Genomic DNA, 13,064 nt, shown 5'->3' with positions numbered 1-13,064 from the left:
CCTGAAGACCCCTCACCCAGGTGATCCACCCGCACTGGTCCACCACCAGGGTCTGGATCCAAAGGCGATGGTCGTGACCTGGCCACCTGACAAAGAGCACTCTGGGGACTAACGGGTGAGACACTCTCTTGTTTTTCACAACAGCCACATTTTAGGAAATGTGATTATACTTGGACTAGTGGAAAAGCCTGAATACACGGGCTAATGTGCGTATAGGAAGACATTTTCAGAGTGTAAATATATTAAGTGGTGTACTTTCACGTAATTTATGTTAATAGAAAAAAAAAAGGTTTGTGAAAGATCTTGCTCCTTTTACGTGGAGGCGTAGTAACCTCAAATGAAATCTCTCAGAATCCGTTGAAGGTTCAACATAGTACATACAGCCAATTGTTGCATCTGCTCCTCATTGTCTTGGATTCCACTTACAGATTTTGGACTCCAATACATAATTTTGAGGGATGTTAGAGTAATATAATTCACGTGCAGCATGATTCTCTTCGTGCAACTTGAAGTAAGCCGTTAAAGTGGTATCCCTGTCTTGGGCTTTTTTTGCAGCTAATTTTAAGTTAGGATTGTTGAAAAACACATTTTTGTTGTTGGAATACACATTTTTGTTGAAATACAATTTTTTGTTCACCTGGAAGATGAACTTGAAGTCCTATTAATCGAAGAGTAAAGGCAACAGAATTGGCTCCTGTTTCTCTTTCTTGTTCAGATCATATAAACATTTCCTTTAAGGTAAATTAACTTACCATTGCACACAGGTGAAGTATTATAGAATTTTGTTTGCACTTTCTTCTTACAATACTATAAAAAACATTTTTTCCTGCCAACAGATTTTGAAAATCACACTCCCGATGAAGGGATTTGGTCCCGAAATGTGTTGCCATAGATTTCGAGATTGTATTTCAATGAACTATGGACTTCTTAATTTGGTAAAATCTTGTATTTTGTTACATTAAATCAAAGAATTGTATAGTACTCAATTGCCGTCTATGAATCCTTTCAGGAAATAAATCACTCATTTACTCTTAATACTAATCCAAGTATTAACAGCTTTCCTAAAATGTGGCTGTTAACTGCTTGATAGTGTGCAGGGGACGTCAAAGTTTCACAATCTAATTTTTTCATATTGTTTATGAATAATGGTCTACCTGTAAGAAATTGTTCTTGTTCACGAAGACAAGACTGGAGTCAGCCCATCACAGTACAACTGCCACTAGGATAGAACGGACCTCTGCAATGCTTGGTCTGTTAACACAGGATCTAGAAGCTCCAGCCTAGTTACTCCTCCAAAAGGGAGCCCATGGTGCTGCAAGCATCATAGAAGCTGATCCCCTAAACAAGATCAGGGAAGAGAGAAAGTAGAGACCACTAACTTATCATGGGTCTGATGTGCTGCCTTGAGCTGACAGTAGGGAGTGTTGCACACAGCTACTCAGCTGGACCAGGAAAGGGACAGAGAACACTTGTACCATTTGAGACATGACCAGATAGATTAACTTAGACAGGAGCGGTAAATCAGTTATGGCCTGAAAAGGTCAATTATAAATAATGCTTCATGGAACTATTTCACCAGTGCTTGTGATTACTGACTTGCCATACATTGTTCATCTGCAGAACACATGTAGAGGGTTGCATGTACCATCATCCCTCTTTGCGCCTTTTACCAGGCTAGAAGACCTACAGGTAGGTGGAGTCTGTAAACCTGGGAACAGCCAATGCTGGGTCAAAGTAAAAGCACTCAGGTGGCAGCTTCCGTGCCCCACTTCTGGGTACTGTGACGAAGTTCCTTATTGGAGGCTTGGAAGTGAGCCAGGGGCCACTACCCGCTCCATGAAGCGCGCCCAATGAGGAATAAAGAGGTTCCCCAAAATCCCCAGCCCATAACCAGCCTTAGGGTTATGGTCCCCTCCAGTCGCTTTACAAACCCTGGCAGACCGGGGACAAACCAGTGTTCAGAGAGATTTAACAAGTGTGTGAGAGCCCCTCTACTGAGAACAAACATGCTTCAAATAACCTCCTCTATGGAATATCTTCCACTCTGGAGGGCCTACAGCCACGTTTTAGCTCACTGCACCCTTCGCAGAGGAGAAATATCCTTTTCCATATCCGTCTAGTCCGACCCACAAAGGCAGTCCACCATCTCCTCTGAACAAGAGCACAATCAGCAACCCCGCACACGTGTTTCAGCCTTGTTGGACCTCCGCAGTGAGGTGAAGCTGAGCCTCTTCAAGGCACAGTGAGGAAGGGCTCCACATCTGGATTAGCCCATGTGAAACCCCAAGTTTTACAAATTTAAGTGTGTGGGAGCCCCTCTCCTGAGAACGAAAAGGGTTCAAATAACTTGTGCTATGGAATGTCTTCACTCAGGACGGTCTGCAGCCACGTTTTAGCTCACTGCACCCTTCACAGTCTTGCGAGAGGCTCCTAAGGAGAACACAGCTGTGAACAATTTCCTTGTAGTACAAAATGGGAAAACACCGATTCTTAAAAACAATGGAAATACACCAGCAGAATTTTAAAAACCAAACACAGAAAACAGTAAACTCTAATCACAATACACACAAAAGAGAAATAGAGGACTGGATAGTATGCATGTGCGATTGTTTGCTCAGTTAAGACTCTATATCTCCATTTCCTACAATGCTAGTTTTTTAAATATATATATATATCTCTTTACTATAAGCTTTTCAGCAGTAGTTTGCGGAAGCAACCTACCATCCAAAACTTTAAAGAATTATCTCTGTCTGACCACAGTGCGTGCCACCTCTGACGAGACAGGGGAGGTACACGGGACGCTCTTTTAGCTTAAGTAACTGCGAAGGGGGTTTCTGCTGAGCAATGCATTATTGCAACATTGGCACCTTTGAGAGACCTACCTCCGGAGGCAGCACTTCCAGAGACCCTCCAATCATATTCAACTTTAGCTTCTCGGGCGTAGAGGCACTTGAAGCGCGGCTCCCAGGACGAGATCTAGATGTGGATGCAGGCCTGGAAATCTCCTCTAGGCCCCCCCTCACAATATCCATTGCTCCGAGTCTAGCATATAAGAAAAAAGGCAAGGATCATGATAGGCAGCAGGAGAAGAGAAGAGGTCTCACAAAGCAAAAGCATGTGCTGATCATGACAGTTAGACCCTTAGGCGAGGGCATCACACTGTGGCGTGCTCATGCAGAGGTGTGCGGAATATGTTGGGTGAGGACTCAAGGTGGGGCTTCCTGGAGCAGCCGAGATGAACTCCTAAGGTCCTTATGAAAGTCAATGGCTCTTCTCGCCAACCAACGTGCCCACCCTTTTATGATCAAGATATGGATGGGCAAGGTTCCAAGGTTCACCCAGGATTCGGGCGCCCTTTCCGCCCAGTGCATCCAGAAGGGCGCATTCCTTGCCTCGCGTGCATATTGCGTTTGCTCCTTTATATTCTTTTGGCGCTAGACTAAGAGGCTTACCCCCCATAAAATAGAACGGCAGGAATGTGCCATTCTAAAGAAGTTGCCAGAAGCTACGTTTCAAATGTCAAGGCCCATTTTCTACACAGATGTTTATTATGGCCGGCCAAATGCCAGTTTTAACTTGAAAGACGTAGTTCCACAGCATGGAAGATCCGTCCAGTCCTAGCTACGGACCCAGTCCAGCTTTGATTGGTCCTTCCTTCTGTAGTTACGGATATTATGCACAGACCACGCCCAACACAAAAGTACTTAGAAATGCAGACATGGGTGCTGCAACCAACCAGGCCCACTGATGAGGTGTATACGAGTAGGGGTCCACCGAATAGAAAGAAGAAAAGTAAACAGTAAATGAAATGGGTCTAATGTAGGAATCAAAGGTGCAGAGGGAGATTTAAGCAAGGGAAGTACTTGAAGAGAGAAGAGGCCTGGATATGCAATGGATGCAACACAGAAGAGGCCAAACACAGGAGAGGGGTGTCATAGATGTAGGAATAACCAGCAAAAAAGGTCTTGACGTGCAGCGAAGGGAACAGACAAGAGAGTGAGAAGGAATAGGGAACACACAGGGATATAATACACCAGTGGCCCAGTGGCAAGACTTAGGTCAAAAGGTGACAGACACAGCTGGCTATAGGAAATGTGAGACAGAACTAGCACAGAAAAGGCAGGTGATTGGTGTGTAAAGGAACAGTGGGAAGACATTCTGATGGGAGTCAAAAGGGACAGGGCAGTGTTACATGTGGAAATGTTGATAGGAGACCTGCATACAGATCACAGGTGAGAAACTGATGTACAGACGAGCAAGTGAAACAAACTGAGGCGTGGTCTGCAAGGGGCAGGCATGGGTGTGAGACAGATGGTGAGCAAGTGCCAATCGAAGACACAGGCAGAGATGACTATTTCTGCCGTAAGTGAGGTTGGCCACCGCAGCACCAATGCCATTCACAAATACCCGCCACATGCACACAGTAGGTTTGCCTCTTTTGCACTTGAATTAAAAGTGAATGCCAAGAAAGAAACCCCAACTTATTTCAAGGTTAATTTGGTAGGAGGTGTGATGGTTAGAGTAGAACTATTTTTATATGCACAGAAGATCACCCTACGTGTGACTGAGATCTGCAAGAGTAGGCAAAGACAGGCTGTTCTCGGTCTTCCAGGAGGGAACCTAAGACTCCAGGGCACAAAATGGGCAAAATATGTGGGACCGCCTAGGAATAGGCTTCCGTCGGCAGGGAACCTGTGACTCCAGGGCACAAAATATGTGGGACCGCCTAGGAATAGGCTTCCGCCAGCAGGGAACCTGTGACTCCAGGGCACAAAATATGTGGGACCGCCTAGGAATAGGCTTCCGCCAGCTGGTGACAAAGAGTAATGGTGTTATGAGAGAGTGTGTGGACTTGAGAGCGCTCAAAAGAAGATCGGTTCCCACTGCCTACGATAAAGGAGTTGATTGTCAAGGTGGGTGGAGTGGTGATGTTCTCCATATTAGATCTAAAATTGGCATATCACCAAATTAAATCGCATGTTGAGTCAGTTGGTCTAACATATTGTATTATGCCTTTCGGATTCTATCGATTCAAAAGAATGCTGTTTGGTCCCATATCAGCCTCGAGTGTGTTCATGGATAGGATTTTAGGAGGAATGGAGGGTGATGGGTGCTATCAAGATGACATTTTGATATGGGGAAAGGATCAAATGGAATAGGGCAAGAGATTGAAAGAAGTATTTAGGATGTTGAATGAGTCCGGTTTAAAAAATTACGACAAATTACATAAAAAACAAGGTAACAATTTGGGGCATGAAGTATATTTCGTTTTAGAGAGGACTGAATATTATGGAAATCTCATAAGAAATGTAGCTGAAAGGACAGAGAGGATGAGGAATTTGACAAACAAATATTACGTTTCTATGGGGTGAGAGTTGTGAAGAGGAGTTTAAAAGTATCAAACAGAATTTCATGGAAGCTCGGGTGTTGAAAGGTTTCAGGGAATAGTTGGAAATCTATTTGTACGCTGATGCAAATGACAGCGGCATAGGGTGTACGCTGATGCAAGTGACAGTGGCATAGGGTGTACGCTGATGCAAGTGACAGTGGCATAGCGTGTACGCTGATGCAAGTGACAGTGGCATAGGGTGTACGCTGATGCAAGTGACAGTGGCATAGGGTGTACGCTGATGCAAGTGACAGCGGCATAGGGTGTACGCTGATGCAAGTGACAGTGGCATAGGTTGTACGCTGATGCAAGTGACAGCGGCATAGGGTGTACGCTGATGCAAGTGACAGCGGCATAGGGTGTACGCTGATGCAAGTGACAGCGGCATAGGGAGTACGCTGATGCAAGTGACAGCGGCATAGGGTGTACGCTGATGCAAGTGACAGCGGCATAGGGTGTACGCTGATACAAGTGACAGTGGCATAGCGTGTACGCTGATGCAAGTGACAGTGGCATAGGGTGTACGCTGATGCAAGTGACAGTGGCATAGGGAGTACGCTGATGCAAGTGACAGCGGCATAGGGTGTACGCTGATGCAAGTGACAGTGGCATAGGGAGTACGCTGATGCAAGTGACAGCGGCATAGGGAGTACGCTGATGCAAATGACAGTGGCATAGGGTGTTACCTGAGGTGTACGCTGATGCAAGTGATAGCGGCATAGGGTGTACACTGATGCAAGTGACAGCGGCATAGGGTGTACGCTGATGCAAGTGACAGTGGCATAGGGTGTTACCTGAGGTGTACGCTGATGCAAGTGATAGCGGCATAGGGTGTACACTGATGCAAGTGACAGCGGCATAGGGTGTACGCTGATGCAAGTGACAGTGGCATAGCGTGTACGCTGATGCAAGTGACAGCGGCATAGGGAGTACGCTGATGCAAGTGACAGCGGCATAGGGTGTACGCTGATGCAAGTGACAGCGGCATAGCGTGTATGCTGATGCAAGTGACAGTGGCATAGCGTGTACGCTGATGCAAGTGACAGCGGCATAGCGTGTACGCTGATGCAAGTGACAGCGGCATAGGGTGTACGCTGATGCAAGTGACAGCGGCATAGGGTGTACGCTGATACAAGTGACAGTGGCATAGCGTGTACGCTGATGCAAGTGACAGCGGCATAGGGTGTACGCTGATGCAAGTGACAGTGGCATAGGGAGTACGCTGATGCAAGTGACAGCGGCATAGGGTGTACGCTGATGCAAGTGACAGTGGCATAGGGAGTACGCTGATGCAAGTGACAGCGGCATAGGGAGTACGCTGATGCAAATGACAGTGGCATAGGGTGTTACCTGAGGTGTACGCTGATGCAAGTGATAGCGGCATAGGGTGTACACTGATGCAAGTGACAGCGGCATAGGGTGTACGCTGATGCAAGTGACAGTGGCATAGGGTGTTACCTGAGGTGTACGCTGATGCAAGTGATAGCGGCATAGGGTGTACACTGATGCAAGTGACAGCGGCATAGGGTGTACGCTGATGCAAGTGACAGTGGCATAGCGTGTACGCTGATGCAAGTGACAGCGGCATAGGGAGTACGCTGATGCAAGTGACAGCGGCATAGGGTGTACGCTGATGCAAGTGACAGCGGCATAGCGTGTATGCTGATGCAAGTGACAGTGGCATAGCGTGTACGCTGATGCAAGTGACAGTGGCATAGCGTGTACGCTGATGCAAGTGACAGCGGCATAGGGTGTACGCTGATGCAAGTGACAGTGGCATAGGGTGTACGCTGATGCAAGTGACAGTGGCATAGGGTGTGCGCTGATGCAAGTGACAGTGGCATAGGGTGTGCGCTGATGCAAGTGACAGTGGCATAGGGTGTATGCTGATGCAAAAGGCAGGCCAAGAAATCAATATGGTGGCCTTTGCTTCTCACACGTTGCGAGATGCTGTGAGTGGATATTCCTCATTGGAGAAGGAATCCCTGGCATGTGTGTGGGGTGTTGAGAAATGTCCATCGTTTGTGCGGGGACGACTGTTTACAATTGTTACAGATCATAAGCCATTGATATCAATCTTTGGAAAAAGAGGGTCATAGGGAATGAGGGTAATCTTGGGATAGGGAATCCAAAACCCTTATTAGAGGGGATTATTGGTGGGAAGGTATGGGCAAACACATTGAAAAAGAATGAAAGAATCTGGGAGATGCAAAATGAATGGTAAGATATTACAGACAAGGTGGCGCCCGCTCCGGATACAGTGCCGGACATGGTGGCTGTAGATATCTTCGGTCCATTGAATGTAAGTGGTCGACATGTTAAAATGGCCACATGATTGTATATTGAGGACATTTGCACCAAGATGAATATACAATTCCTGGAGGCAGTTTTTGGAGAGAAAGCTTTACTAAGAAGTTGATGTCAAACAATGGGCCCCAAATTATTGCAAGAAATTTTGAGGGAATTTTAGAGGAAAATGGAATTCAACATATGACATCAGCATTATATCATCCAAAAGGTAATGCTGTCGTTTAGCAATTCAGTAGGGCTATCATGGTTACAGTAGGAAAGGTTGCCACTCACAGGGGGCGATTGTGTGCATGCAGTAATGGAACGGGTGGTCCAATATAGATTAGGGCCTCATGGTACCACAGCAGTATCTCAGCTGAAATGTCTGAGGAAGAGAAGCGCAATGCCAGGCTGCATCCCGGATCGATGACTAGAGGAGGCGCAGTGAAAGCAAATAAAAGGGAGATGAAGAGAAGAATGGAAATTCGTGGTTTAGCTGCTAGGATTCATTTTGGATTCGGAGTGCTCTATGACTCCTTATATCAACCAGTTTAGATCCTCTTGTGCATATTGTCTTAGATTACTCAGACATATCAGACCGTACCTCTCTGACACCAACTGTTGGCTTCTAGCTCGGGCAATCATGGGTTGAAAGCTGGATTACTGCAACTGCCTTCTCATAGGCAGCTCCTGAGCCAAATTTCAAAAGTTACAAGTTACCTAGAACAGCGCTGTTTGTAATCTTGCTTGCCGGGACCACGTCACTTATATCAGGCAGCCGCTACACTGGCTTCCAGCTGTGAAAACCCAGAGCGTGTTTCACTTCCCAGACCCCAGGGATCCCTTGCTCAGGTAGCCAGGGCACAGTCCTCGCCTTTGGATCCAGACCCTGGGGGTGGACAAGTGTGGGAGGATCACCTGGGTGAGGGGTCCTCAGGGAATGGTGGAGGGACACCCGATGGCGAGGCGCATATTCCCCACTTTCCAATGACCCTACCCAGTCCAACTTCCCAAATCCCCCCACCCCCACTGTCCTACACAAATACTGAGCCAAGGAAGAGGAGATCTAAGGCTGAAAGTATTACCACCCATGAAATACACTGGCCATATCCCTCTAACAAGATCAGGCAGGGTCAGGCACTTGACTTTAATCACGCACACCCAATACCTATGAACTCTCCCCACATGGTCAAAAGGTGGAACTCTGAGCAAGGAGGTGCACGAGAAGTAGCAGCCCCTCGAGGGCGAACCACGCGAGCGAGGGAGGGCGACAAACCGTGGGGTTAATCCAAAGGCACAGGAAACCAGAGACCCCCTAACACCACCCAACGCCCCCCCCCACCTCTCAAGGGTGAGAAACAATTTCCGAAAGGCTCCGAGGATTGCACAAGACAGCCCAGCTGGAAGGGAGAAAGTCTTCTGAGAGCTACTATCTTACCAGCCACACTCCCAGGTGAACAACAGAGTTGGGGAGGCGCTGAGAAGTGGCAGTGGTAACAACCTTGACTCCTACATCAACGACGTGAAAGACAGAAAGCATCTTAACACGACCAGGGAGTCGAGGGAAGCAAAGATAGCCTGGTCTGTGCTTAATTGAAATGCTTGTGACACTATCTGAGGGAACAAGGTTACGCGAGCACCAATAAGCTGCGAAAGAAAGTGAATCCATTGAGGACAACTTAGAACATGAACTACAAAGTAGCAGAGTGGTCCGGCAAATTGTGATTGCCCAATCGAAAGTCTCTGTGACATGTTTTAAAGCTGCAGAGGCAGTAGGAAGTGAAAGATAATGAGCGTTAAGTGAAAAGCTCAAACTTGTTGAACTTTGTTTTGTTGAATCTGCCAAGAGAGCGAAGGGAGGGTCCCAACCCGACCAAGGGAGACCCACGTTTGAAAGTAACAAGAGGGTCCGAGTCCGACCAAGGGGGACCATGTGTGAAAGTAAAAGGAAGGCCTGAGCCTGACTGAGGGAGACCCGTTTGAAAAGCAAGTCATACGTAACAAGTCAAATTTTAAAAAGACATTGGAACTGAAGGAAAATATGTAAAGTGGAAGTAAAGAAAGAAAGGAGGGTCGAAGTGGTCATATGGAGGTGAGGGCAAAAATCCTCAAGTTTAAAATGTTTTCGACAGCAAAATCAAAACACAAAAGGAGGGTTGAGCACGACTGAGGCGGAACCTATAGTGTGGAATGTGAAGAAAGCTTGGGGAAGGGAACCCCACCAAGGCGAAAAGGTTTGAGCCCGATTGAGGGGAACCTATAGTGAACTGTGATCAAATACTATACTTAGAAACTGTTTTTCTGAAACTGCGCAGAAGCTTGAGGGATGATCTAGACTTGGGTGAGAGGAACCCGAGAGGTTAAACCCGTGAACTTGAGACTCAGACGTGAATGGCCAAGAAGGCTCTGGTGGGCAGAGCCAGCCGCCCAACTGTGTTTGCAAGCCAAAGTGTGTTCATCCATCTAGTGATCCACCTAACCCTGTGCTGTACAACGTGGAGATGAGAATTAATACCGATTTATATTGTTATTCTAACATTTTGATTCTCAACTGATTTTTCCTTTTGTAGATACATATCCTATGTCACATTCAAGTGTATTAGAGCGTGGGCAGGCATTAGGTTTTTGTTAGTATAGGCCTTTATTGTTTGACTAGGACGGACTAGGAATGTTTCTTTAATAGTTGATGGTCGAGATTACTCCCATTTTAGTTATACAGCCAGACATGAGTTTTTGCAACCCCCATGAATTTAACGATAAAGGTTTTGAAACTTGCAACTCCTGTGTCAGTGTCTACTTGTGATACCATGCCTCCCTTACACAGCCCATGCACGTGCGATTCTAACCGTGATGCATAAGTGCCTTCAGGGTTTTGGTCCTCTCTATCTCGCTAGTCGTATCAAACGTTCGATTCCAAGGAGATGTCTTGATTACAATGGCCCTTTTCAAATGGACGTTGGTCGCTTCAAGCTGCAGCGTAACAGAAATTCTACGTTTGATTTGCCGCCCCTACTCTCTCCCTTGAATGGATTCCATCCATCCAATGTTTTTAAAAGGCCCTTAAGACTTATTCACACCTGGCTAGATTCCTTTCCGCTTCCTGGCGCGACGTTGGTTGAGGTCCACTTGTTTGTATTGTTCATGACTCCTCTTGCTCCATCTTCTATCCCTCTTCAGAGCTCTGAGGCCCATGGGTGTGCGGCATTTTTACTCATAAATAAATCATAATAGAGAAATGATCAGCTTAATTGTGTGTCGGATATAGCCACGCCGAAGGGGACTGCGGTGAAAGGGTAAGAACTCAAACAGTAAGAGGTCAGTCAAAAGAAAACATGCTCTATAGTGCATACAAGGAAGGAGCTATGTTACATAGATAGTTGTGAAAATTGTAAATAAAACAAGTTGTGCTGACATTAAAATAGAATGTAGAATGGAGAGAGAGATGGGAGGTTGGAATGTATGGGTTTTAAAGCTAGGGTTGGAGAAGAGGGAAGGCAGAGGAAGGACACGTAGGCATGAGCTCCTGGAACTCTATATCTTGAATAAACATCATATACCCATGTTGATTCTTTGTCACTTCTTAATACTTTCTGCATTTAACCACGATTAGCGTGAAAATGCTGCAGTCGCAGCTGTGTGAAACGGTGGGGATGGCCATAGACCTAGGCAGGGCCCTTAAGAAGGCGGAATGGTTGGTGATGAGAAGGCGAAGCGCGCATAAAGCTCCATGCTGTGGGGGGCAATGAGTGAAAGTAATGGTGGTTATTTAAGATGTATTTTCTTTCGCTGTGTTTCGTTCAAGCTGGATAGTATCATTGTAAAGACCAGCGTGGGGATGAAGTGGAGGAAAGGCAGGACCCAGGGAATGGTTTTGAATTGGGTGGAGCGTATAGATGCAAACTTTTCACAGTGGGCTCGGGGGTCACTTGTGCATTGCCTATAGTCCCATGGCTAATGCTCCAAAAAAGTGCATCATTTTCGTAGCTCCGGCCCCTCGCGAACAGAAAAAAACGTGCCATCAGCCCACCACGAGGACAGTTACCTTTTGTAATGGTGTTTAATAATGTAGATACATGTATGTCCTCAATAGAGGATACAGTCCCTTAGGTGGCAATGATTTGTGATTAGTTTGAAAGACAAACCCGTCAACTTATTTGCATCACTCAGCGGAAGTGTACACTGCATGTAATTCTCCGTTATCCTTTAATAGGCAGTCACAAGTGAAGAGATTGCGCTGGAGTGCCTTGTGATCTTGGACAAAACAGTTTTGAGAATGGGTGTTCACTGCCAGTGACTTTGTAGAGGAGGGGGTACCAGTTTTCTCCCTAGTCCCCGTCCCTTGCCACCATTATATTGGGATGACAGATTAAGAGCCATGATGGGGCACCCATGCTTGGATCCTTGCAATGATCCTGTTCATCTATGATGTCATTTTACATATCAAACTGTAAAACATATCGAGGGGTGGGATTGGATTTGGGGAACATTTACATATAGATAGTACGATTTACAGTTTGATATGTAAGTTGACATCATAGATGACGCATCTACCATTATATTAACTGAGCATAATCAAGAAGACATTGCAATCATGCATGAACTGATTTGATACGTTTTATTTGCCCTGCTTTACTTCTTTGAGATTAAAGCACTATTTTACCACCTCCTTTGAGTCTGCCCGGTTATTTGGTCTGAGATAATTTATTGGTAATTCCATCTAGCACACAGACGCTTCAAGGTGCTAGAGCACATTTGGTAGCATTGTGGATGGTTCAGGTCTAATCGACCTAGAACCCAGACTGAGATTCCCGGATGCTCGACAACTCCCACCACAAGACAGATGAGCACAGAGTTTCCTGCGTTGCGCAAGAATATCACGTGATCAACATATGGTTGACGCGTCGCCCTTTGACGAAATTCCTGTCTCGTCCCCGCAGATGCCCCACGGATGAAAGGCGAACTGGTCGATTGTGGGAGAGTCGATGCCGGGGGACTCAAGCTGAGTGCAAGATGTGTAGCCCATCACAACATAAGGGAGGGGAAGGGTTGTAATTGTGTTGCATTATATTATGTTGTAAATGAAATAGATACAAAGAGTAACTGGATTTTTGGGGATTATAAAAGAAAGAGATAAGAATACCTCCAATTCACAGGCTCAAGAGCGACGGAAAGGGCACAAGCCAAGTTCCATGTCGGAGCATTACGGATTCCTAAAGGCAGAGCCTATTAGAAGAGTGTGTATCAAACTCCCAGAGGGGGGGGGAATAAAAAAAAGAGAGGAGGATACATATACTAAGGAAGTGGAGAAAGGCGAACATAAAGGGGAATTTATATATATTGAAAGTGCACATATGTAAAGGGTGTGAAGGGTGTATGAAAGATAACG

General features: G+C 46.1%; 1 protein-coding gene across 1 annotated transcript in view; it reads right to left on the bottom strand.

Annotated features, from left to right (window-relative positions):
- FSIP1 (fibrous sheath interacting protein 1) overlaps nt 1-3,038 on the bottom strand; it is an 855,458-nt gene extending 852,420 nt beyond the window's left edge. Inside the window, exon 1 of the mRNA XM_069638397.1 lies at nt 2,883-3,038. Coding sequence (XP_069494498.1) covers nt 2,883-3,032 — 150 coding nt within the window. The 5' untranslated portion in view covers nt 3,033-3,038. The remainder of the gene's footprint in view (nt 1-2,882) is intronic.
- Nucleotides 3,039-13,064: the final 10,026 nt, after the last annotated feature.

The sequence above is a fragment of the Ambystoma mexicanum genome, chromosome 14 (genome assembly GCF_040938575.1).
Source record: "Ambystoma mexicanum isolate Mex_15411 chromosome 14, UKY_AmexF1_1, whole genome shotgun sequence".
NCBI classification, from domain to species: Eukaryota; Metazoa; Chordata; class Amphibia; order Caudata; family Ambystomatidae; genus Ambystoma; species Ambystoma mexicanum.
Note: the sequence above shows the minus strand (reverse complement) of the source record. Positions and strands in the feature narration are given on the sequence as shown.